General features: G+C 36.7%; 2 protein-coding genes across 3 annotated transcripts; both read right to left on the bottom strand.

Moving 5' to 3' along the window:
• Positions 1-716: 716 nt before the first annotated feature.
• RAB9A (RAB9A, member RAS oncogene family) lies at positions 717-8989 on the bottom strand. 2 transcript variants are annotated; one of them, XM_063305099.1, is made up of 3 exons: positions 8974-8989; positions 5148-5180; positions 717-1810 (listed from the first exon to the last, which is right to left on the bottom strand). In XM_063305099.1, exon 3 carries the CDS (start codon positions 1774-1776, stop codon positions 1171-1173), a length of 606 nt encoding a protein of 201 aa, XP_063161169.1. In that variant the 5' UTR covers positions 1777-1810; positions 5148-5180; positions 8974-8989; the 3' UTR covers positions 717-1170. The 2 variants fall into 2 exon arrangements, with proteins under 2 accessions (XP_063161169.1, XP_063161168.1); XM_063305098.1 differs by lacking the exon at positions 8974-8989 and adding an exon at positions 3813-3939 and having other exon boundaries at positions 5148-5242.
• Positions 8990-12663: 3674 nt separating this feature from the next.
• Positions 12664-17891, bottom strand: TCEANC (transcription elongation factor A N-terminal and central domain containing). The gene is made up of 2 exons (XM_063305097.1): positions 17741-17891; positions 12664-14989 (listed from the first exon to the last, which is right to left on the bottom strand). The coding sequence occupies exons 1-2, from the start codon at positions 17880-17882 to the stop codon at positions 13929-13931; spliced, it is 1203 nt and encodes a 400-aa protein (XP_063161167.1). The 5' UTR covers positions 17883-17891; the 3' UTR covers positions 12664-13928.
• Between the last annotated feature and the right edge of the window lie 6544 nt (positions 17892-24435).

Genomic DNA, 24435 nt, shown 5'->3' with positions numbered 1-24435 from the left:
GTAAATAAGACTAGAGAACAAAGCATAACAAGTTCTCATCTAAAGTCTAAAGTCTGTTCTTAGATTTACTGAATGTGGTGCAGTGTCCATAAAGCTACATCAGTGTAACTACTGCAACTACATAAGCATATCCTGCTTATTACCCAAATAGCATCTGAACACAAAGGGAATAGCTAATACTGTATGTAGACCGACATGAGGTAACTGCATACAAACGTATCAAAACAAAAGTAAAGATAGTACAATTGGAATGGAATCAAATATAGATCTTTGACTTAGCAGTGAATATTTCATGTACGTGGTATTTGGAAACACCATGTGATTTGCAAGTAGTCTTGTTCAAATTAGTCCTAATCTTGTATTAAGATTTATGCCTTGTTAGAAATACTTGTGGTATATTAAGTTCCCTCTCAAACCCAACAAATCCTGCTTCAAAACTGAGCAGGTTTTGAAGGTTCAATCAAAACTGAGTCAGCTAATGTAACTTAAAAAACTGACAACTTACAGTATGCCAAGATTTAAGATATATTGAAATCCAACAGTTTTCTAACAGAAAAATCAAGGTATTATCTCCTGCCCAATGGTGTGAAGAGCAGATAAAGGCAGACAAACACACACAGGCTCCATGTATGCATATTTATTATCTAACTTAAAATCTACAGGCAGCTCAGTGACACTAGGCAAACAGCAAAAGCCCTTAAGATGTTTATATTAAATTTATAAAAAAAGTCAGATTAAAGATGCAATGGTGAGTAAGAATGTACTATCTGCTAGTATTGCTTTATGAAAAAGGTTTTAGTGAAGCAAAACATGGATTGGTGACCTCAAAAATATACATGTACATATAAAATTTTTATTCTGCATCTGAATTTCAGAACAAGTCTCCCAAGTAGTGCTTCTAGAACTTTCAAGTTTCAGTATATAATTTATTATTCAAATAACATTTAAATTAAATGAATTCTTGAGTTAATACCTTTCCCAAATGTCAGATACTATTAACTTAGCAATAGGTCACTTACTGAAGAGAATCTCTCCTCTGGCCAGCACATACAGTAAAGCAGTAAAATATTACAGTTTAATATATTAGAGTGTCATCCGCTGAATCAAATTTTCTATTATTATTTCTGCTTAAGTTAGAATGATATTGGACCAAGGGATAAAGCTAAATAGTCAACAGCATGATGAACTAGGCTTGGGCTTTCGATGAAGATTTATCGTATCTGTTTGAATCAAGTGATCTGATCTATCATCAGTAGCAAGAACTCTTCGAACAGCTTCCTCAAAAGCTGCCGCAACATTAGTGGCATCTTTTGCACTTGTTTCAAAGTAAGGATGGTTGCCATTGTTTCTGCACCAGAGTTGGGCTTCTTCTGTAGATACTTGCCTCTCAGTTATATCAACTTTGTTACCCAGTATCACAAAAGGAAATGTTTCAGGCTCTTTCACATCTGCATAGTAAATGAATTCTTTTTTCCAGTTGCTCAGATTTTGGAAGCTTTGAGAATCATCTACACTGAAAGTGAGAAGACAACAGTCAGAACCTCTGTAGAAAGGAGTCCTTAAGCTCCTAAACCGTTCCTGGCCTGCAGTGTCCCATATCTGCATTGTGACAAAGTGTCCATCCACTTCCAGATCTTTATTTAAGAATTCCACACCTATTGTATGGAATAACTGGGTATCAAATTTGTTAGTAACATATCTGTTCATAATTGAACTCTTTCCAACTCCTCCATCTCCTAAAAGGATTACTTTAAGGAGTGATGATTTTGTTGCCATTGTTTCAAGAATAAATCCTTTATGATCTCCAGATCTGCAAAACAAAAAAAACTTCATATGTTGCAAACATTTTAGCACAAATTCAATACGAAATATTAACTCTATATGCTGGTGATTAAATCAATCAACACTGTTTTCATTGCTCACCAAAAAAAAAAGGAAGATTGATTTTCGTATAATTAGACATATTCTACAAACAAGGCAGAAATTCATACATTATTCAAACTGAGAGCACATCGTAATAGCACAAAATAGGCTTGGGAGGCAACGCCTGGTCAACCTTTGCTGAGCTTGAAAAAGAGTCAGGTCTGATTAGTATAGGATGAGAATCAAAAACATTCCAGAAAACAACGGTGACAAATAGTCCAGCAGGCACCAGGAGTCAAGCTCGACTTGAGGAAATTTTTAATCTTTTTAATAGCATTACCATTAATATGATTCCATTCTGCTTTTGATCCCAAATCACCCTCATCAATTGTTAAAGACAGTTATTGCAATACAGTCTAGTTAAGAGAGAATTTTGGGGAACTGTGTAAGTGGCATGGAAAGAATAGAATGGAAAAATACATTTCTTTATACACTTTTCAAAGTGACTTGGTAGTGCCAATGTAAAGGTCCAAACCAAATGCAAAGCACTTTATTCCTCCCCCTGCCTTTCTGTGATAGGCTACTCCTACAATCTGAATATCATGTTCAAAGAAGACATTTTCAGCAAAATATGGACAGTAAGAACTATCCTCAATTTCAGGTCTTACATTATCCTCCAGGTCTTGTATTATTGCCTAGGTAATCAGGATAAAGACTATGTAATTTGCCAAGTAGTGGAACACATTGAATCTATGGCCCATATTTGTTATATTTATTTACTTATTTATTTTTAAGATCTGTAAGGGCACCCAACTCAAATAGTGTGACTCTGGAGGTGTACAACAAAAAGCAAACAATAAAGAAAAAATTAACAATATATAAATACAAATTATAAAATATAAATATATTACAACTTATAGGACATAAGGCCCCATTTTATAACTCCTTATTTGCTTAAGTACTCAGCCAATTGATTTATTTTATGTACAGCCACTTTATCAGACCCGTATGATTAAATTTCCTTTAATGTGGCAAAATTTTATTACTTTATAGAGCTTGTAAAACTCATCATGTCTATATTGCCTTAATGATAGTTAAATTTTTATCTTTATCTTTTATTTCATTTAAAAGAGAACTTGCTTATTTACTTTGTCAATCTGAAGAATTATGGTCAGCGATCATAATAGAACACTACAGATAGTTCTTACTTAGTGACTGCTCATTCAGCGACTATTTGAAGTTACGATGGCCTGAAAAAGGAGATTTATGATGGTTCTCGAACTTGCGGCCATTGCAGTATCCGCACGGTCATGTAATCACGATTCAGGCAGTTGGCAACCAGCGCACATTTATGATAGTTGCAGCATTCCATGGTCACATGATTGCCATTTGCGACCTTCACAGCTGGCTTCCAACAAGCAAGTTCAATATGGAAGCCAGCAGGAAATCACAAGCCATGGTTCCATGACATTGCACTTAACGACCACATCCAGAACTGACACTGTAAGTCAGGTGCGGTCACATGTTTCACTTTATGACCACATCGCTTAGTGATGGACTTGCCGGTCTCAACTGTAGTCAGTAAATGAGGACTACCTGTATACTGTACAGTTTGCCATACATAATAGTTGTTCAGAAAATAACAGCCCCTACATTGTTGTTGTTTTTATGAAATGCTAACTCTCTTGCTAATTGAGGAGAGTTAGAGAAGACAAAGTATTACTATTTAAAATGCAGTGATGCTATTTCGAAGCATCCTCATACACCCTGAACAAAGTAAATCTTGCTATGTTGATGCTTAGTTAATGAAGATCTTTTTCTCTCAAATCATGATGTCTCTGTATCTACACACAGAAAACATGGGAAACCAAATCTTTACATAATACGGTACTGTACAACCAAGAAATCACAGTTGAGTATATGAACACAAAGAAGTAAATGCTTTTTACGTTCAGTAACTTGAACAATCTTGTTCCAGTCTGTGCAGCTGCTTTCTTGTAACAAGCACTTCATCCTTACATAGTGACAATCTTCCTAAGGTATTGATTTTGTTGATTGATTTTGTTTCTTTCATCTCTGTATTTTTATTGACAAAGTAATAAAATATTTTCTGGTGAAGATTTAACTATTCCAAAGAATAAAGAGGAAGAATTTTTAAAAATCTGTTTATAGATACTACTTCGGTATATTCAATTTACTTTTGGATTAGTACTCATTGTTTTCCATAGAGTACCGCTCTCAATAATAAGAACTCATGCTCTATTACCATGAGAAATTCTGAAGTCTTCCCCTACTTTATTATTGTACATGGGCAGCTTTTTTCAGCAAGCACATCCTCTCTACCTTCCCCACAAAGAATACATTAACATTAGAATAATTTTTTTTAAATGATCTTATTATATCTGATAGTAACAATGCCAACACTATACTTTGAACGTGTTATTGGAGATGAAATTATCATTTGTAGAATAGCAGGAAAAAATGTATTCACAAGGATAGGGTATGATATTAACTGTGCTGATACTGTACTTTAAATAATGTTAGTTTATAATTAACGATGAATGGGAAACATCATGTCCTCTATTTTCAATATCCAGAAATGGATCAAAAGGCATGCTCCAGATGCACAATAAATGTTCTTCCACTTCTGTTAGCATTGAGCTAACAGAAATATGAAAACTGCCAAGAAAGCCTACATATACAGCAATACCTAAAATAGAACAACTATGTCTTTTCCTTATGATTCTTGTATCAGAATTCTATCTGAGGTCAAAATACCTACGTTAGGTGGAATGTGTCTGCGTTTCCCCCCCCCCTCTCCTTCAAAAAGATTCCCGGGCATATGTTACTATGGTTTAACTGACGGTAAGAGATTATATTTGTAAATTTATCTATATCTGTGTTGGAGAAAGTCTGAAGTGCAACTGAAATGTCTGATACTGTAATGTATTAATGTGGTACATTTGGCATATTTATGCATTAGATATATTTACTTTTGGTTTACTTTGATCTTGCTGTGTTGTTGTCTTTTCAGTCAGTCATTTTGGATTTTTTTCCAAATATGAGTATCAGAACATTAATAGTGGAACAGAGTGCATTTGAAACCTCTTTTCAACATGCATTAAGCCTGTCACATCTAGATTAATGTCTAGTCTTCCTTTGCTACTTCCCTTACCTGGGTGTGCATATAATAGGATAATTATATTTACTTCTTTGTCACTAATATTTTTTTCGTTCAAAGTATGGTATTACTACTATATGAAACATTTGATCAAAATAGTTACCTTTACAGTTCAGTGTAAATCATAATTAAATACCTGCCAAAAAAAAGAGAGAGAGAGAGAGACTATTACTACTGAAGACATATTGCCAGCTATGCATTTTAAAACTAATGCAATATATTTTGTTTTATTATGATATGGTATATACTTAACATGTTCAAAAGGAAATCATAATCAAATTACTCTTATACAACATTAATACATAAGCATTTATTAAGTTTCACTAACTCCAACTTGCTTTCAGTAAAGTGAAACCTTTGCATACTCTTTTTTTAAAATTAAATTGAAATCCATATAGTTTTACTATACACTTGTCAGAGGGAGAGGGAAACAACATAACATGCAGAAATTAAACTTCATGTGAATATTTTGTGAAAGTTATCCTTTGAGATTTCACTATAGGAAATTAATTAGGAGATTATTCCAGCATGACTACACAACAACAGATTAGAGAGGGCTGGCTATTTAGGTTTCCTTCTGCAACAGGGATATAATTATTTTATATTGTTAAAAAACAATTTATAAAAAGAAATTAAAAGGTTCAATATAATAATATACAGAATTGCAACATATAACTTCATTTAAATAGGATACTAATCTGCAAATATGCACTTATTTGTTATATCCTGCTTTTTCCTTCATGAGGTTAAAGTGGCATGTGTAGCACTCCCTTCTTCTATATTTTACCAAAACTATCAGTTAGTTAGAGAGCCAGTTTGGTGTACTAGTTAAGGCATCAGGCTAGAAACCGGGAGACTGACCTCTAATCCTGCCTTAGACACAAAGCCAGTTGGTGACCTTGGTGTAGTCACTTTCTGTCAGCCCTAGGAAGGAGGCAATGGCAAAGCACTTCTGAAAAACCTTGCCAAGAAAACTGCAGGGACTTGTCCAGGCAGTCTCCGGGAATCAGACACGATTGAACGAATTAAAAAAAACAACCAGTTAGTTAGGTTGGGCTGTGAGAGGGAGATTGGGTCAGTCACCCAATGAGCTTCCATGGTTTGAGGGTGAACATAAATCTGGGTCTCCCAGTGCCAGTCCTATATTTTGGCCACTGCATCACGTTGGCTTTTTTATTACAGTAAGTATTAACATATTTATAACAATTAGACCAGGGGAGATAAACATACCTTCAGATGTAGTGTATTAGAATTCTCACAAGCTCTTGCCATGGGCTATTCTGGGATTCAAATTGAAGGGTACCATTGCTAATTCTGCAATGGTAGATTGTTTTGTTCTAGGTTTAATCATCACATCCACTGAAACAGTGAATAATGTTGATATTTTTAATTTTTATTTCACATTACTTTCAGGAGCATTAAACACTCAACTATTTAATTCAATTATGCATAGTCTTACTATTTTAACAATATGTTATCTCCACTGAGATTTATATAAAGCTGTAGTTCTAAGAAAAATGTCTTAGAAATGATGCTTTAAACTGTACTCATGACTTAGTACGTATCTAGCTGATATGCATATTTAAAAGTCTTGGAAAAAAGCAATGAGGCCATCGTTATTTGAGCCTCATTCAAATAAATTTATGGAAATAATCTATACAAATCCAGCATATGCATACATACTGTATATACTTGGTGCTGTTTGAAACTGCAATTTTCCAGTAATCTAGATAGTAGATGCCACACATCACTAACAATAAGCAATTTCCTTTTTCCATTATGAAGGTACAATTATATACAAGTATTGTGTTATAACTTTGAAATTATTAATGTATGCACTATGATAAAACTGCAATCCTGTAACCACTGGGGCAATTAGCTAAGGGCTATTGGCCCTATATCTCCTTAAGAAATAAATCCAGCACTGGCTTCTTCTTTGTGCCACTAATAAATATGGGATAACTTTTCAAAACAGTTCACTGAAATACAATAAAATCATAACTACATGTCAGAACATAGATAACAGTAGTATACATGAAATATTTAATAATGTGCACAGGATTAAGTGCCAAAGGATTCAAACAGACATCTAAAACTCCTGTATATTAAAAAAATGTTTAAAACTTTGCATACTTCCTAAACACTTGCAAAAGATAGATAAATGTGCTTTTTTTGGAGCAACAATAAATGTGTGATAGTTTCAAGGGAATTGGAATGCAATTCCCTAAATCTGCTGGATCCGAAATGTATACTAATTTATAAATTAAACAAATACCTTGAAAACTATCAGCCCAGTCTTGAAAATAGGAGTTACTTTCCTTCAAAAGCCCCTGGTTCTATACTGGGTTAGAAAAGGATTAAAGCATCCCACCTCTGCTTCATCACCCTGTTTGCTCACCTCCATGTAATCTCTTGTTACCTATGGCTATTCGACTATTACTTCAGCATATCAATGTGATACATTCTTGCCCCCATATGCCAAGTATTATTTACCTGATAATACTTCCAAGTGTGGTTCCAAATAAAAAATATTCCGGATGGTACCCTGGCTTCCCTTAGATAACACTCAGTTAATAACAGGAAATCTCCTTCCCAAACTGCAGAAACCTCTTTGCAATCATGCCATCCTCTCAATTAAGCTTTGTTAAAAAGAGTATAGAACTCAAAGCTAAATATTTCAATCAATACCACGAAAAGCAACTGGAGTGTTTGGGTATAATACAGCATAGCAAATTACTATATTTGTTATATCCAACTGAGAACTATAAAAAAAAAATACAAGATTTAGACAGCAAAAGCACATACCAAGTGTCCTCTTCTAAGTGGGTCTATATAATCTATGGGCTGGGGAGAGGAGAAACTACTGTATCTTAAAACCAAATTACAGTTTTCAAGAGTTTTTGTTGTTGAAAAGTCAGGGTAGTTCTTTACTCTTTCAGTTTACAACTGAAAATCGCTTCTACATAGTGATCTTTTAAAATACTGCATCTTGCTGTGAATACAGCCTATCTCATCTCGCTAAAGAAGAAAATGCATTTGTAAAAAACCTATTCTTTTCATAATCAACTAAAGGAGTTATTTTGCTCTAAGTCTTACCCACCTAGACACAGCTTATGTCACCTAGGCCATTTTTTACATGTAACTGCACAGATAGCAGGAAAAATACTTCTTGAAACTCAATTTAATTAAAGCAAAAAACAAAAACAGGAAGAGCAGCAAACTAAGCACCTTGATCTCTTTGGGGGCAGAGATATTCCACATGAAAAATGCAACAAAGAGGGCATACATAAGTTGTTGAACCGCCCTCTACCAGTCCAGTGATTTTAATCAATTTGGCTTATTTGCCCAAGAGATAACTTGGCCATGTGCCAACTGAAGTACAGAAGGGAAGCTATTTCCCAACACAACCGCCGAGACCTTCTGAATCACGGGACCTTTAATCATGCCACTGGAAAGAAAAACAGAGGGGCATCTCAGAAGAAGTTGTTTCTGACTGTAGTAAAAGAAGTGGCCGTACTTGTGCGGGATAAGGCAGGACGACCTGTCCACACACATCCCCCTCCCCCAAGGCTTGGTTTCCTCAACTCTCGCGCTAAGGACCCCTAGAGCCAGGTACCATTTCGAGGGCCCCTGAAGCCCCCAAACGCCGGGGCGGGCCTTATTCGAGTTTTCCTACAAGCAACGTTGGTTTTAGGACCTCCCTCTTGCGCCAAGGAGAGACCCTCGACCGGATCCCACAAAACTCTCCCAAAAGAACCGATGGGAGGCGAAGGCAACATCTCTAATGCCTGCTTCCCAACTACTGCAAGCAGCCATGAAAAACGCAAGCCGACGCCCGGAGTCCGAAACTCCCAGAGCGACAGGAACCGGACCCAGGAAGAAATGGGTTCTTTCTTGATGGGAAAAGGCCAGAGACGGGACGCACTCACCTGTCAAGAAAGCGGAATGCCGGTAACTGGCCCGGAGCCACCTGCGGCGGCCGCAGCAGAGAGGGAGGGAGGGAAATAACATGGCCGTGGCTGCGCTATGAGGGCGGAATCTGGCTCCCACGTGACATCAGACGAGGCAGCCTCGCCTCCCGATTCTCGGCTCAACTGAGCGGAAGAGAGACTGTTGCTAGGGTACGGGATCTCGTTTCCCCACCCCCCTCCGGCTCGCACTTCTAGTTGGAGACCGTCTGCCCCGTCCCGCCTCTTTACGCTTCGTGTCCGCTTTGCTTGCTAGGCCGTTGGAAAATAGTAAGGCTGATAATAGTTCCTGGTCGTTCCGGGGAGACCAAGGGCTAGTCTTCTGTGACGCTTGGGCCGGGGGCTGTCTTCCTGCGATGCTTCTCTCCTGCTGCGGATCTATTCTGTAGGGTGTTTATTTTCTTGGGCTCTGACATTGCATGCCTTTGAATTTTGCTGCTGGACAAGATCGTCAGGAACCAGTTCATCAGTACTTGAAGAAATAGGCTCAGAGTGATCACTGGAAGCTCTAATAATGAAACTAAAGTTTAAAAACGTTGAACTCATAATGGGAAAAGTAGAGTTATTCAAGGAGACCCTTAGCAAAATGAAATGCAATCAAAACAGAGCCCGCAGAAGGCAAGGTATCTAGATACTATCACTGCTAACACAAATATGGACTTAAAAGACAGACAATCCTCCGTGAAATGAGGCCCATCGTGCCACAAAGAAATGACTGAACAAATGAACAACTGTATGAATGCTTTGCTGCATTAGTACTGAAGGTTGTTCCTTGATTATGAGAAAAGTCCAAACTTCAATCAAATGATTGTATCATCAGTAGGTTTCACCCACACCATTAATGCAAGCCTGCCTTAGGAAAAATAGCACCTTTCAAGTTACAACTTGGGTGAAATCACCAGGCAGAGTGGTTGCAGATTTCAACCGTTTGTGGAGTAGCCTAATCCTCCATTGTTAGCCATGTTTGGCCTCTGACACTGCAGAAGGCAGAACACAAAGGCTTGGTCCAGCAGGTGACCTGTGCTGAATGTTGCACCAAATCTTTGTAATGGTTATCAGTAAAATTCTGGCCTAACCATCCATGATCTCAAGAGAGGTGACTCTCTTGCCCACAGTACCTCTGTGCCTCACAAATGCTTCAGGAACAAGTTTTTTTAAAAAGCCATTTTCACTTTGCTTTACGTAATGCACTCTAAATTGCCTAAAATCTGCAGGATGAGAAGGTTATATTTACAGCTCAAAAATGAACTTGCAGAGATTTCTGAAGCCAAGATAATGACCTGCCAGAATGTGGAAACATGAGCTAATTGTGGAAAAGAATCAGGACTAGGACAGGTTTTTTTTTAAAGCACACAAGGTCCTTTTGTAGCATCATTATGTTTAACTCTTAGGATATTCACTCATACTTTATGACAATTAAGCAATGTATGAAATAATAGAAGATACAAAAAAATAGCTCAGCACTAAACATGTTCTCACGTACAATGTCCAAGTTCAACCTTTGTAGAGTGGGGGAACTGCTTTGAATCAGTGAAATATCGTTACACTGAGCTATATGAATCCATTTTGCATTGCAATACTAGAATTTTATACATTATGCAAAGGAATAATTTGCTTAATCATGGCTTGCTAAATAAACCAGTTGGCTGCATTCATATAACTTGCCAAGCCAAACACAAAATCACATTACAACTCAGCACATGTGAATCCAGCCAAATCTCCACCCTAAGAAATGAAAATTATACAACATTTTCATGGTATTATGTCACCCTGAAAAGTAAAAAAAAAAATACTGTGGTGTAAGCTTTTGTGGTCTGCCAAATTTTTTGCTCTTCTGCATGTCATTGAGAAAAAGTAAAATTGATTGTATATTTGATTTAAAGCGTAGGATAGGTTTGGATTTTGAATTGTTTGCTGAATGCACTAAAAGCAATATACTGCATGATGAGAACATTATAAACAATATATGAGAATAAGACAATGATCTGTGATATTCCCTTGATTGTTTAATGTATTTATGGATAAATGTACAAGGACTGCTTGTGATAATGTTAGCGATATATTACTTGGAGATGTGAATGTACGTGCATGTTTATTCTCAGCCAATGCTATGTGGTTGATTTACAGTCCTAATGATTTGCAGCAAATGACAGACAGTATGGAACAAAGAGCATGGATCTGAAATGTACCCAAGACCAATGTATTTATTTTTGACAGGAAAAATGCTGTGAACAATTGATAGTTACAAATTTTAAAAATAGAACAAGTAGATGAATTTATCTACCTTAGCAGAATATGTACAAATGCTGGTAGGATAGAGAAATTTTAAGTTGTGCAGATGCTGTGACAGAGATAACAAGTCACTTGAATGAAATGAACGTTTGTCAAAAGTGGAAATGGCCAGGTAGAAGAATGCTTCTGCCCAATTTGATATAAAACAGTGGGAGCTGGGTATGTCAGGAAAATCGTAAGATCAATGCAGTGTGTGATAAAACAAGAAAATATGGGGTCAAGAATGAATGGGTGCTGGATGAATGTGTATTGAATACAAAATTGAACAAATAGTATAAAAGGGGAACATGGAAGTGGTTTGGTCACATGCGAAGAATGAAGGAGGAATTAATCACAAATGTATACAGGGTTAAGAGTAGGGGAAAACTGAGGAAGTTGTGGATAGATGAGTTGATGATGGTCCTTAAAGTTTTAAGAACCAAAGGTAATGCATGAATAGAAGCATGGATACTATAGAAGCAAGGATAGTTTGCAAGGACAGAAGATATGGAACATATGGGGAGGTATCATGAATGATGTTGAACTAAGCTCAATTTTGTTATACTGAATTTTCTTTTCATTGCTTTAATTTCTCTGACTTATTTTTCACTTCTTTTCTGAACTTTACATAATATTGTTTATCCCAAAAGAGATTAGCATGATAGGTATGCATGTATATGTGCACATTTTTCAGATAGGCAGTAAACTGTAATAACACAAAAACCTAAATCATAATAAATGTTTTAGTCTTTAAGGTGCTTCAATCAATTAATAGTCTTCCAGAAGTAAAAAATAGTAAGTTTTAAATAAGTATTGGCTTCAATTCATTTATCAACTATTTTAAAAGAAATTTAATGTCCTTTTCTAACATTATTTAGTAATCTGTATTCATTGGCAGGATTATGTGAGACTGCACTAGTGGAAAAGCTTAGAACAAAAGATGAATCTAATAAGGAACACCCAGAACCACCATGTTTATCTATATTGCATTACTAAAATAATGTTATTCTTAATACAAATACTCTGAACATGTTTGGCAACATTTATATATTAGCTCTTAAGAAAGCATTTCACCTTTTACTTTGTGATTAAAACAAATGTTGGAATAAAACCAGCCCAACCTAACTAGTTCCTGATTAAAGAGAGAAAGTCTTGTTTGATGAATAAAAAGTTAATTGTTCTGGCCAAATAGTTACTACACAGCTAGAATTTTCAGTATGATACATACTACACTTTATCTAAGCTGCCAGTGCTATGCATTTTCCTGGTTGCTCTTTGTCAACCTCCTTACAAGGTTTTTTGTTTTAATTAGCCCACTATCCACTAACATGTTTCAAAATTACAAAAAAGGAAGTACACTTAGAAATCAAACATAACAAATCTGTATTGATCTATTTATTAAGACATGATGAAAAGTTTCTGGATAGCTTAGAATAAAATCCATCTAATCCATCATTCTTCACAAAAGCTGCAGCACCAAACAGTACTGTGTGACTGACTAGAAACTTGACAAGTAGCCTGTATCTCTCTCTCTAAAGCCAAATTTAGTGCAGGAAATACAAAACACATTTCTTAATGAAACTGACATCTTTATTAATAATTATTTAAAAGATTGTTATATATTTAACAGCTACTAAAATGTGCTTATTTGCCTGAAGTCTCAATGACAGTACGTAACATTTCCGTTAAATAAACCTCTATGTTGATGGGAAAACTTCTTCCTTGGATATAAGCTTCGTGTGTTTGATGGAAAAGGTTCATGAGAAAGATCTTACAGATACCCAGGCTGCTATGGGAAAAGGCACCCCCTTCATCATCTAAAGCTACTTAAGTCTTTAAAAGGTTAAGACTCTGCATATTCAATTGGCTCAAGAAACTAACAGGCAGTTAATAAAGCTCTTTTAGTATTGGTATGATATCGGTACACTGAGCTGCATCATCAGTATTAATTTAGTTATGGATACTTATCAAACATCTTCAAGAGCAGAGATACTGTATGTATGGTATATTTTCAGTAATCTAATTGGAAGGTTAACAGAAGGTGCATTGTTGTGGCCAGACTAATATTATGTTCTGCTCTTCCATTAATAATAAACTATAAAATGCGTAACTATAATTAAAATATGAAAGACATAAAATTAATTAAAATTTACCCTCAGCTTGAACTGGTATCATGCAGAATGAATATCCCCATTGCCAAAACAACACTGCCTTCATATCAAGAACATTGCATGACTTGAACTCTTGGGTCTCCTCATGAGGACTATCAAAAGAGGGAGGGAATTTCAAGGATTGCGAAAGAGTCAGGAAACTCCATTCCTAGAGTTTGGCCAACTATTAGTTAAATTTAAGCCTTCAGATGAATGTAGAAAGTTACTAGCCTAACAAGTACTTTTAAAATATCCTATATTTGTAAATTGCATGACATCGTTGGTACTATAGCAATGTTGATTTGTTATTATGAATTGGTTTGAGTCATATTCTGATTTCTAGACAATCTCCAATATTTTACAATCATTTGCCCAGTAATGTACATCCATATTTTATAGCACTACAAAACCATTCGAGCACTTAAAGTACTTCCACATTCAAATGTTTGCTCTGGGTTACCTTCATATTTTATATTTACTTCCTCTAAAGTACAATTACAAACAGATCCATCTGCTGTGGTACCACTGCTCTCCACATTCATTACAAATTACATAAGTCATCATTTGTTCATCTGGATTTGTATTCTGCACCCAACCAGGAAGGAAAAGGGCTCCCCTTGCAATGACAGTAACAGTGCAATCATATTTTTCACAGTGCCTACATTTTATTTTGCTTGTATGTGTACCATTGATATTTTGGGGGAGCTGATGTTCCAGAACAGATGATTCTGTATATGAAGTCCTGAGCTGTTTCAGTTCATCGTGTGCCATTTCCATCACAGACATATCAGCAAACGTTTTGGGATTAAGAGCCCCTGTAAGCAAATTACTCCTTAAATGAGAATTTCTAGGATTTTTCAAGTTTAGAACTTTGCTCCGGATGCAGTTTTTGTATTTTCTATTATTTTTAGTGTAAATTGCAAAAATGTGCTGTTCGATTTCCTCTGCTATTTTGTGAGGCTTTTCATTTTGTTCATTGCTTCTTGAAGAGTCAAGCAAAGCTTCACAAAGAAGCTCTACGCATTTACACCGCAGAGCTATAATGGGATCCTCCAATGGGTTTGTTTTGCTAACCAAGCATGAGACTCCCAGGTGTTCTGGTTGAATTGCATCATCCTCTTGCATATTACTTCTAATAGCTTTTGAACTGTTTTCTGATGGCAGGCAATGGTTAGAACTGACAGGATCTACTTTTTCATGCTGGCCTTGTTTTTCACAGAAGTTTATATTCTCCAAAACTACCTGATCATTTTCAAAAGATTCTTCCATATTACTAGGTCCTGGTTTGATTGGCATTGATTGGTATTTTTTATAAAGCGTTTTCCATTTTGACAGTAAATGCTTAGCCTTGTTTTTCAGTACTACAGAGGGACAGTTCTTGAGGATTTGGAAAACAGCTTTGGCAGTATCAGTCTCTTGGAGATTATTTATAGTCATATCAACAGTTTCAAGGTATTCAAGATGACTTCCAATATCTTGGTATTTTTTTTTATATAGTAGATCCTCTATACAACCAACTGTAGTCATGAGAATGCTTCTGTTAGACATTTCAAGTTCTAAAATGAAAGTAGCAAAATCATTTTTTAACTACACCATATACTTTTGCATGAAGAATAAAGTATAATATAAGACACGATTCAGTAATTCTTCATATCTGGGGATTTTTCAAGTGTATTCTAATATTCCCTCTACAGTTACAGAAAAGCAAGTATGTGTATGTATGTATGTATGTATATAAACACATACATACACACACACACACACACACACACACACATACACATAAGTATATATATATATATATAGAGAGAGAGAAATATATTTAAGCATATAAAGATAGTGACTTCCATAACAGTGTTTAATTACTGGAGGCCAGAAGGCATGTTTTAAATATAGTATATGACAACATAATGTACTCATACACATATTAGAGAATAAACCTACTGAATCACACAGAAGAAATGCATTATCTGTGCTGCATACTATGAAATTAGAAAATGTATAATTGTGCCCTGCAGTATTTTTAAGCATAGGATGTTGTGGTAGTACTTTCAAAATAAGCCATTTTGCAGCTATGCAAAGCTATACTGCCTCACAGAAATCACTCAGATTATAGGAAACATGTTATGGACAAAGCATTTTGCCTGACATTAAAAAGGTAACAAAGAACACTTTAGGGACCATTGATTCTGTGTATGTTGAATTCTATGTATACAGCAAGATAGGTAAAGTATACAGAACACGGTTTCTGGAATTTTTTGCAAGCTTCTTACCAACAGTAGCCATAGGAAGCAGCTGTATTTTCTTGTGTATTATGAATTAGTATGTTGAAATGTGTCTGCACATTCTCCCCTTGGGCCAATCAGGCTGTGTATATGGGAGAGGGAGAGGGGAAGGTAGGGAAAGGAAGATCTAAGCAGAGTGTGCACATACATGTTGCCTCTGTGTACATGCATATTGCATCTCTGTCAGTATACACACTGGGAAGCAGAGGGCAGGCTGCATATGCTCTGGATCATGTGACTTGGAAGGAGGAGGAAGGGGAACTTTAAAAAGGAGCACCCAGCAGCATTCTGAGCCACTGCTCAACTGCTTCTTCCATAAGGTTGCATTGCAGGATTTTTTTTTATCCTGCTGATAAAAAAGGGTCCCTAGCCCTTACTAAATTCTTTCCAGCACTCTGTTAGGTTGGAAAGACTAGCAGTGCAGCAAAGCATGCAGAGCACAGCTTCTGGGATTAATTTCAACCCCTTAAAACAGCTCTGTTTTAGTTTACAGGATTGAGAAGAGAGAGGAAGGGAGGGAGAGAGGGAGGGAGGGAGGGAAGAATGGAATAGTCAGCAATATACTATTCCAAGCGATTGCCCAACTCTCCTGAAGGATGCATTACTGTACAGGATATTTTCCCCTCTAGTTCTGTATTATCATGAAATGTAATCTTCCTTTTATTGGTTCCTCTCCTCACACCAAGTCTGGTCTACTTTCCTTTTGTTTCTTGAGAGTTGTTCTGCTAATAGGCAAAGTACTTAGCACCTTTATACAATTTGTTCCAACGTTCTGTCGGGTTGGAAGGAATAAAAAGTAAAAAATAATAAAAATAAAATAAACCTAGGGTTCCTAATGCTGAACTTCACTAATATTTGTGTAGAAAATTGCCCACAAATTTTATTGTTATAAAATAGTATTTTTAAAAAGCAGCTGTTATTCAATAGTTTCAAACATTAACCAAGAGGGGGGAACAATCTAGTTGTGGGGTAGGGAGAACATGGATCACACTTGGCAGGGTTGTACCCAGCGCATACAGTATGGGCAATATCAGGATTTTCTATTTTTTTCTTGGGTTTGGCAAGGTTTTTTTTCTTTTTTCTTTTTTCCTCTTAACCTACACTAAGCATATCTGAACACTCCCACTGCAGGTTGTGTTTCTCATCATCAGAATTTTGGGAGACACAAAATGAGGCTCTTCTCTAACACAGGGCTATCTGCGCTCTTTCTTTCACAACTTCTTGGAAGGTTAGCGCCCTGTACTTGTATACCACACATGAAAATATATCCAAGCTCACACATCACTCTAACTATGGCTTTCCTAATCACAGTTTAATTAATAAGCCACAACTAGCTGGCTTACATAGTACTAAATCTTTAACTGTGGCTGGATTTATGCAATGGGATGCCTCAAACAAGCAAATCACAGTGCAGCTTGTTTGAGGCATCAAATGTTTAGTGTCACAACACAAAACAGCCTTCTGCACCCAGCACCACTGCGTTGGGCTACAATTCCCACCACCTTCCATGAACATTACTTATGGTAGGTAGAAATTATAGTTTTAATTCAACAATGTTTGGGAGTGGCAGCTTATAATTATCCCTAAGTATCTCTTAGCAGGAGCTTATAAGACACTAAGGAAAATGTGAATTTCTATGACACTGAGTGCAACTTCTATACAGGTTTGAGCCCAAAACACAGTGGGAGAGACGAGTCAGAGACACAAGGGGTCACAACAGAAATGGGTTTTCCAAACTTATGTAGTGCAATTTTCATACACAGGAGCTCTTCGCTTGAAAACGCTGCTGCTATTGCAGCTAATCTCCACATTTTTGTCACGGGGTTTATTTAGCCAAACTACACTAGCCTATTAGGTATGCAAGTAGTCCTGGTTTTTAGGCTTCCCCGAAGCTAGTTATCAGGTCACGGCGCCTACTCAAATAGAGGGACAGGATGCCCTCCTGGGATGTCACCTGGGCTTCATGGGGCGCTTTCTTCTGCACCCACGCCGAGCCCTACCGCAACACCTGTTCTTCCTCACCTGGGGACTCCAGCAGGTCCAGCGCATAACTTCCGCCTTTCCAGCCTCTCTCCGTCCGCAGCCCCGCCCCCCAGCCAGAAAACGTGGGGCGCGTGCGCGCTCCTGCTCTCAGAGTTGGCTGCGTGCGCCTGTATGCCTCCATTGCAAACGAGCGGTTGGTTTCTCTAGCTCAGCCCTTTCTAACTTCAGCGCCCTCTGGAGGGGCAGACAAGCTGCCAGAATTCCTAGAGAGTACGGCCAATGCTGAGAATTATGAGAGTTGAAGTCTCTATGTTTGAAGGGCGCCCAGGTCGAAGAAGGCTATATTTGCAGTTTCTTCGGGGTTATTTGTGGGATTCTAGCAGCGCAAAGTAAATATTCAGAAATCATTCTTATTAAGTTCAGCGTTGCTTAGTTCCATAGACTTCGTTAAAAGACGTGTTCACCCGGACACTCAACAATGAAGTAGCCAATTGCATTTTAGCCTTGTGCAAATCCAGCTGTTACGATTAATTTGATTGTATGTATTATGCAAATCCATAAAATTGAGATAATGGAGTAAACTGTGGTTCTAGGAAGGCTGATATATATCCTATTTTTTCAGTTAATCAGAAATATTAAAATGTCTACTATTATGTACTGGACTTGAAAAGAAAATACACCCTATTATTCATCTTCCCAAGAAGATATCTACATTATAAATACAAATTTAGTAAAGAAAGAAGGATAAAATGCTTGCTACCTTTATATATATGGGAGCACACTGAAGCATTTGGCAGTAAATTCCAAGATAATTTAATGGGATTGTGACTAAAACTATTCATAGGCTTCGGTACATATTAAAGGGGGCACAAGATGTACATAAAACATCTGGGTCAATTTAAAAATAACATGCAACAGGAAATTAAAGTAACAATTTAAAAAGTACAGTTGCTGCTTTAATAAATTACTGTTTTCCTCCCCAGAAGTTCGTTTGGCATCTTTTCTATCTCAGTTTAAGGCCCGTCTGGTTTATTCTGAAGAAAAGTTTGCACAGTATGTTTTTTTTATTGTACATGCTTATTTCTCCAACTTGAATTTTAGAATTTTTCTTATAGTTGGCATAGTTATTTTTTATACAGCTTGGAGCATATTGGATTCAGCTGTTCATTAGTAATACTTAGGGAATAAGATACTTGCATGCTATTTTGCTCCTAGCATTAACAATTAAGGTTGCCATAATAAATATTTTGGAAATTTTGTTATGGCTTAAATTGCTGCCTCTGCATTTTGTCTTCACTTTGAATTTCTGCTGCCTTCTACTGACATATGGTACAGGTTTCATAAAACCTTGAATTTTGATTTGGGATAAATGGAACTTCAGGATGTTTTACATGTTATATGTAACATGGTGAAGGCACTTGTTATAAAAAAAAATCACATTAATGATATATTTTTAAACGCTTTTGAAATATCTATCATTTAAGTTAAGCTCAATTTCTGAATACCTGAATGAATACCTCTATGCAGTTTTCTCAGGAACAACACAGAAAATTACAAGATGCTTTTTAAAATAACTTTCCTGATATTCTGGCTGCCCTACATGCTGATATTTAGACCTCCAGAATTTGTACCCAGTTGCCATTGCCACTTTCAGTGGCAGCATTAGTGGAGTGTACAAAGCAATGCTCAAAAGTGATGGGAAATTCTAGAACAAGCAGATACATTGTTAATTTATTTATATTCCATGTTGTTCATATTAATTGAGCTGATAAATCCTGGGGGAATCAGAGAGCCTGAATTTTTTGCAAGTTAAGTCAAATCTTTGAGTGACAATTCTTTAGTTTGAGTAGAGATAGTGGTTTTTCTATCCTTCCTCCTCCACAGTAGGCCTAGTGGTAGTAGCCACAGCTTTGAGACTGCAAAAGTCCAAATCCAAATACTCAGTTTTTTTAGAAATTAGGGAAGATGACCAGGACAGAGATATGCAGGAACCATTACCTAGGCAACAGGGACTGAATCATTTTTTAAGCAGAATGAGATAATATTCAGAAGCAACTCAGACAGATGCCTCCCTAATTCACTGAAGTATAAGAAGGAGGAGGAGGTACAGCACAATCAGACTTGCAAGATTCTGTTATTATAGTCAATCTCAATAAAAGTAGTTTTAGCCTTTCTGTGGAGTTGATTTCCTGGTCTGAGGTACCTAGTGGGGCTGACAAGTCAGAGACTTGTTCTGGACTTAAAAATGCTTCAGCCACTTTTGCCTAGGTAATGAATGAGTCCTGCATATTCCTTTCAAGATCATCTTCCTTAGTCTCTACAGGTTCTTCACAGCTGCAAGGAAAAGCCATCTCAAGGCTCCAGGTAAAGTTAACAATGTGAAGAACTTTTTCCTTTGATTTTTCTTTAAGGTCTGGAATCTGTTAACAGCCGCTAGCTTTTTTATCAGGAGTAGTAGTCCTTAAAGGCTATCCTTGAATCAACCTTTTAAGTCCATAAATTGAGTTTTGCAGCTTACCTTCTAGTTTTCCTTTTTTTAATTGGGTAATCTCAGCTGAAGTCTTTCCCACCAATGCCTGGGCATCCAGCCAGGAGGCCTGATAAATCTGTGGCAGTAAAAAAAAGTGCTGCTTCAGATTCTCAGTTTCCCTTTGTTGTTTTTTTGTTTTTTGTTTTCCCTTCCAGCTATTTGCACTTAGCTTTCAGTTCCTTATATTCCACATTCATCCTACATTTATCATGGTTGTTGGTGTCCAGTTGAATCCTTCTATATGTAGACCTCCAGAAATGTCACCAATGCTGGCAGATTTTCCTTTTCACCAAGCTTCAATTCTTTGCAGTAGTCTTGGAACAGCTGCTTACAGTCTGCCAGTGACTGTACCTTTGCCATCAATTGTGTCCTGTCACCTCAGGGGGGACTTCCCAAAGACTGAATTATCTTTTACTCGGGAGCAATTTTGCTGCCCTCTGGTTTTGTTGTTCATATCTACCCATCAGCCATTTATCAAGAAGTTCTGTATACACAGTACACCCTTATTTTGGTCACTACTTTTTGAATGAAGTAATGCAGGACACAGCAGTTCATATAGAACAACAAAAAATCTTTACTAGGAGGCCCATTCCAAGGTTATAAACTTTGATCGTGATGTAAATTAAACAATTACAAAATCATATCCACGCATTACAGTAAAATAAGAGGAAATTCCCTTCCAATCTTATCATCCCATAGAAGTCTGAAAAAATGCAGATGCTCTGCTTGTGTTCCTGTGTGTGCCAAAACACCTCTTCTGAATTTTTTAAAATAGGCATAGCCCTATCAGATATTCATTTAAAGGCATGTGTGGCAACAGTTCACCCAGCTTGTCTCCTTGCACAACTCAACTCCCATCTAAATTACAAGCATGTTATCAGTAGTAATGGTTTATTACTCATGGTCCAATGCCAGCCTAACCCACAGGCTAAGGAAAGTAGCTGCCTCAGAAGGAATGGGAATAACTCTCCATGTCAGCATTCAGCGGCATCTACAGGGGGAATCAAAACCAAAATCTGAAGATGGTGGGCATAGTGTTGCAGTCCAAGCTCTCCACTTTTGTACATGTAGGTGCACAAACACTGCTGGCAGCATCTTCTTTAGTAAATGCAGAAGGCGGAGGGAATGGTCCCCATGGCAAACTGATCATCAATTCCCATTGTTGAAAAATTGAAAGCTTTATAATAGGTACCTTTACCTGCTAAGCTAACATTGCCTTCGGATTGATGGACATAGCCCCATTGCAATACTGGTACAGGCTTCAACAGCCAGTCCAATTGCTTTATAACTAGAATAAGGAAACTCTGTTCTACCTTTTGTCTCAAGCAGCACAAATACATTTATTTTGCCCCACATACTGTATACCCCTGTGATGACTCTTCTCTAATAGGGAGTGATGTAGGATGCATGACAGAAGCCTATAAGAAGAACTACCTGCTTTTTCAGTTTCACTATCTTATTTTTCCACTCTAGTTTTAATAGCTTTGCTTTAAGTAATAATTACAACAGTAATAATGATTTCAAGCATTAATACACAAACTTTCAAATGCTCTTTTTTCTTCTTCTGTATATTATGGAATGCTGTGATCTTCAGTGGAAGGTCTTTTGATTTTTGGTTATATTATTGTTCCCAGTGCTGTTTATAGGTTGTGTAATGTTATTGATTTGTTTTCTTGTTATAGTATCATTTGTAACCCAATTTACAGAGACTGAGATGTATACCGCTCTGTTTTTGGTGACAGGAGCTAAATTACACTTTGCTAAATTATACTTAGCAAAAAACAAACTAACTAACCATATTATAGCTTAATGTAATATGTGAACTATCACTAAATTGATCTAGATGAGCATCTAGTAGAAATAGTTGAAATACTGGAAAATTAAAAAAAAGGTGGATTATAAAACAGAAATGACAGTTAAAGTGAAAATAGAAATGATAAGCCAAGAGAATGACCCAGATAATGACTCCTTACTGGATTTACAAAAGAGGTTTGCTAAAGCCTTGAAGAAAAGGGAAAAAGAAAATCTGAAGAGAGATCAAATCCTACAACAACATCTGAATGAATTAAAGACTAAGGATGTTAGAAGTCAAAGGAAGGAATATAAAATTGGTTTATTTGATCATGGTTAAAATAAAATACATTTCTATAAAGCTCTGGGAACCCTTTATAGACTTTTTGTTGACACCAGGACAGAAATGTTGATGATTTATGGATTTGTGTATGAACAAGGGATGAGTTATAGGAAGAGGAGATACTTGCATATAACCTTATAGGGGGTGAAGAATTATAAGTTTGTACTTGTTACGATCAGAAGTCACTTCTTTAAATACTTTTCTCCTTTTCTTATTTCCTCCTCCTCTTCCTCTTTTTTTCTTTGTACTTTCTGTTTTCTTTTTCTTTCTTTTTCTTTTTCTGAGTTTAGTTTGCTTTTCTTTTACTACTGTTATTAAAATTTTCAATAAAATTATTTTTTAAAAAAGTTCATCAAAATGATTTTGAATTCCATAGCAGTACAAATAAAAGGGACATTTTTTGTTCCAAAGGCTGGCCTTTTATGATCATGGGTATTTCTTGAAATTAATTCAGTTTCTTTTCAACTGAGCTATTCCATTGTCTGATTTTGCACAAAACAAAATAAACATGGCTTCTTCATATAGCCAGTATTTTAATTTCAAATTCAAAATTAATTTTGATGAACTTTTGATACCCCTTCCACCTTGGTAATACTTGATTATAAGAGAAAGATGGGAGGCCTGAAATCTACCATGAACATCATTTGCATCAATTTGGTGGTTTTTAATACGTTGCATTAACCCTTCATATGATTAGTTTGGTTTTTTTGCTAAGCATAATTTGTAAGCTATGTAATTTGTAATTGTAATTTAAGCCACCATGATTTAAGGCTTGGTGTGTTGTGTGAATCCAGCCAATTGTGGATCAAACCAAGTTTAAGCTGTGTTTAGCCTAATTACGATTTAGCAAGATGGTTGAACCTAGTCTGCATTGGACTTGCCTTTTTTTTTTTTAACTTAACCTTAACTAAAGCTAGATACTTCTAGAAGGAGGGCATCTTTTCCTGTTTCCTTTTATGGGGGATTACATGGTCTATCTTAAAGCAAGAATCTTACAGAGCTGAGATTTGGACAGCTTTAAAGACTTGGGAGTTGGAGAGTGTCAAGTTGTAAATCACCAGATATACTCATAGGTAAATAATAGCTACTACTGTACTAGAATTCCAGTAAGCCTTCAATAACTTCTAAAGAAAACAAAGGTGGATAGTTTTCACTTCTTTGAGAAATAGAGAATGCATATAATTTGCATTGCCAGTATTAATGACCACGAGGGGGAAGCATTGAGTATATTCACAGCCACTACATTAATCCAAAAAGAAGCTCCTTCCCTAATATGTAAGTCATAGCCGCTGGATAATGGAAAAGGCCAGGGAGTTTCAGAAAAACATCTATTTCTGTTTTATTGACTATTCTAAAGCCTTTGACTGTGTGGACCATAACAAATTGTGGCAAGTTCTTAGCGGTATGGGGATACCAAGTCATCTTGTCTGCCTCCTGAATAATCTGTATAACGACCAAGTAGCAACAGTAAGAACAGACCACAGAACAACGGACTGGTTTAAGATTGGGAAAGGAGTACAGCAGGGCTGTATACTCTCACCCTACCTATTCAACTTGTACACAGAACACATCATGCAACAAGCTGGGTTTGAGGAATCCAAGGCTGGAGTTAAAATTGCTGGAAGAAACGTTAACAATCTCAGATATGCAGATGATACCACTTTGATGGCTGAAAGCAAAGAGGAACTGAGGAGCCTTATGATGAAGGTGAAAGAAGAAAGTGCAAAAGCTGGCTTGCAGCTAAACCTCAAAAAAACCAAGATTATGGCAACCAGCTTGATCGATAACTGGCAAATAGAGGGAGAAAATGTAGAAGCAGTGAAAGACTTTGTATTTCTAGGTGCGAAGATTACTGCAGATGCTGACTGCAGTCAGGAAATCAGAAGACGCTTAATCCTTGAGAGAAGAGCAATGACAAATCTCGATAAAATAGTTAAGAGCAGAGACATCACACTGACAACAAAGGTCCGCATAGTTAAAGCAATGGTGTTCCCCGTAGTAACATATGGCTGCGAGAGCTGGACCATAAGGAAGGCTGAGCGAAGGAAGATCGATGCTTTTGAACTGTGG

This window comes from Candoia aspera, chromosome 5 (assembly GCF_035149785.1).
Source record: "Candoia aspera isolate rCanAsp1 chromosome 5, rCanAsp1.hap2, whole genome shotgun sequence".
Lineage (NCBI taxonomy): Eukaryota > Metazoa > Chordata > Lepidosauria > Squamata > Boidae > Candoia > Candoia aspera.
This window is presented reverse-complemented; position numbering and strand designations above follow the sequence as displayed.

Excerpts from the sequence above, each read along its gene's own strand:
- RAB9A (XM_063305099.1), bottom strand. The coding sequence starts at position 1,776 with ATGGCAACAAAATCATCACTCCTTAAAGTAATCCTTTTAGGAGATGGA.
- TCEANC (XM_063305097.1), bottom strand. The coding sequence starts at position 17,882 with ATGGAGGCATACAGGCGCACGCAGCCAACTCTGAGAGCAGGAGCGCGC. Across the intron at positions 14,990-17,740 it reads GGACCTGCTGGAGTCCCCAG|AACTTGAAATGTCTAACAGA; the intron begins GTGAGGAAGAAC and ends CTTTCATTTTAG.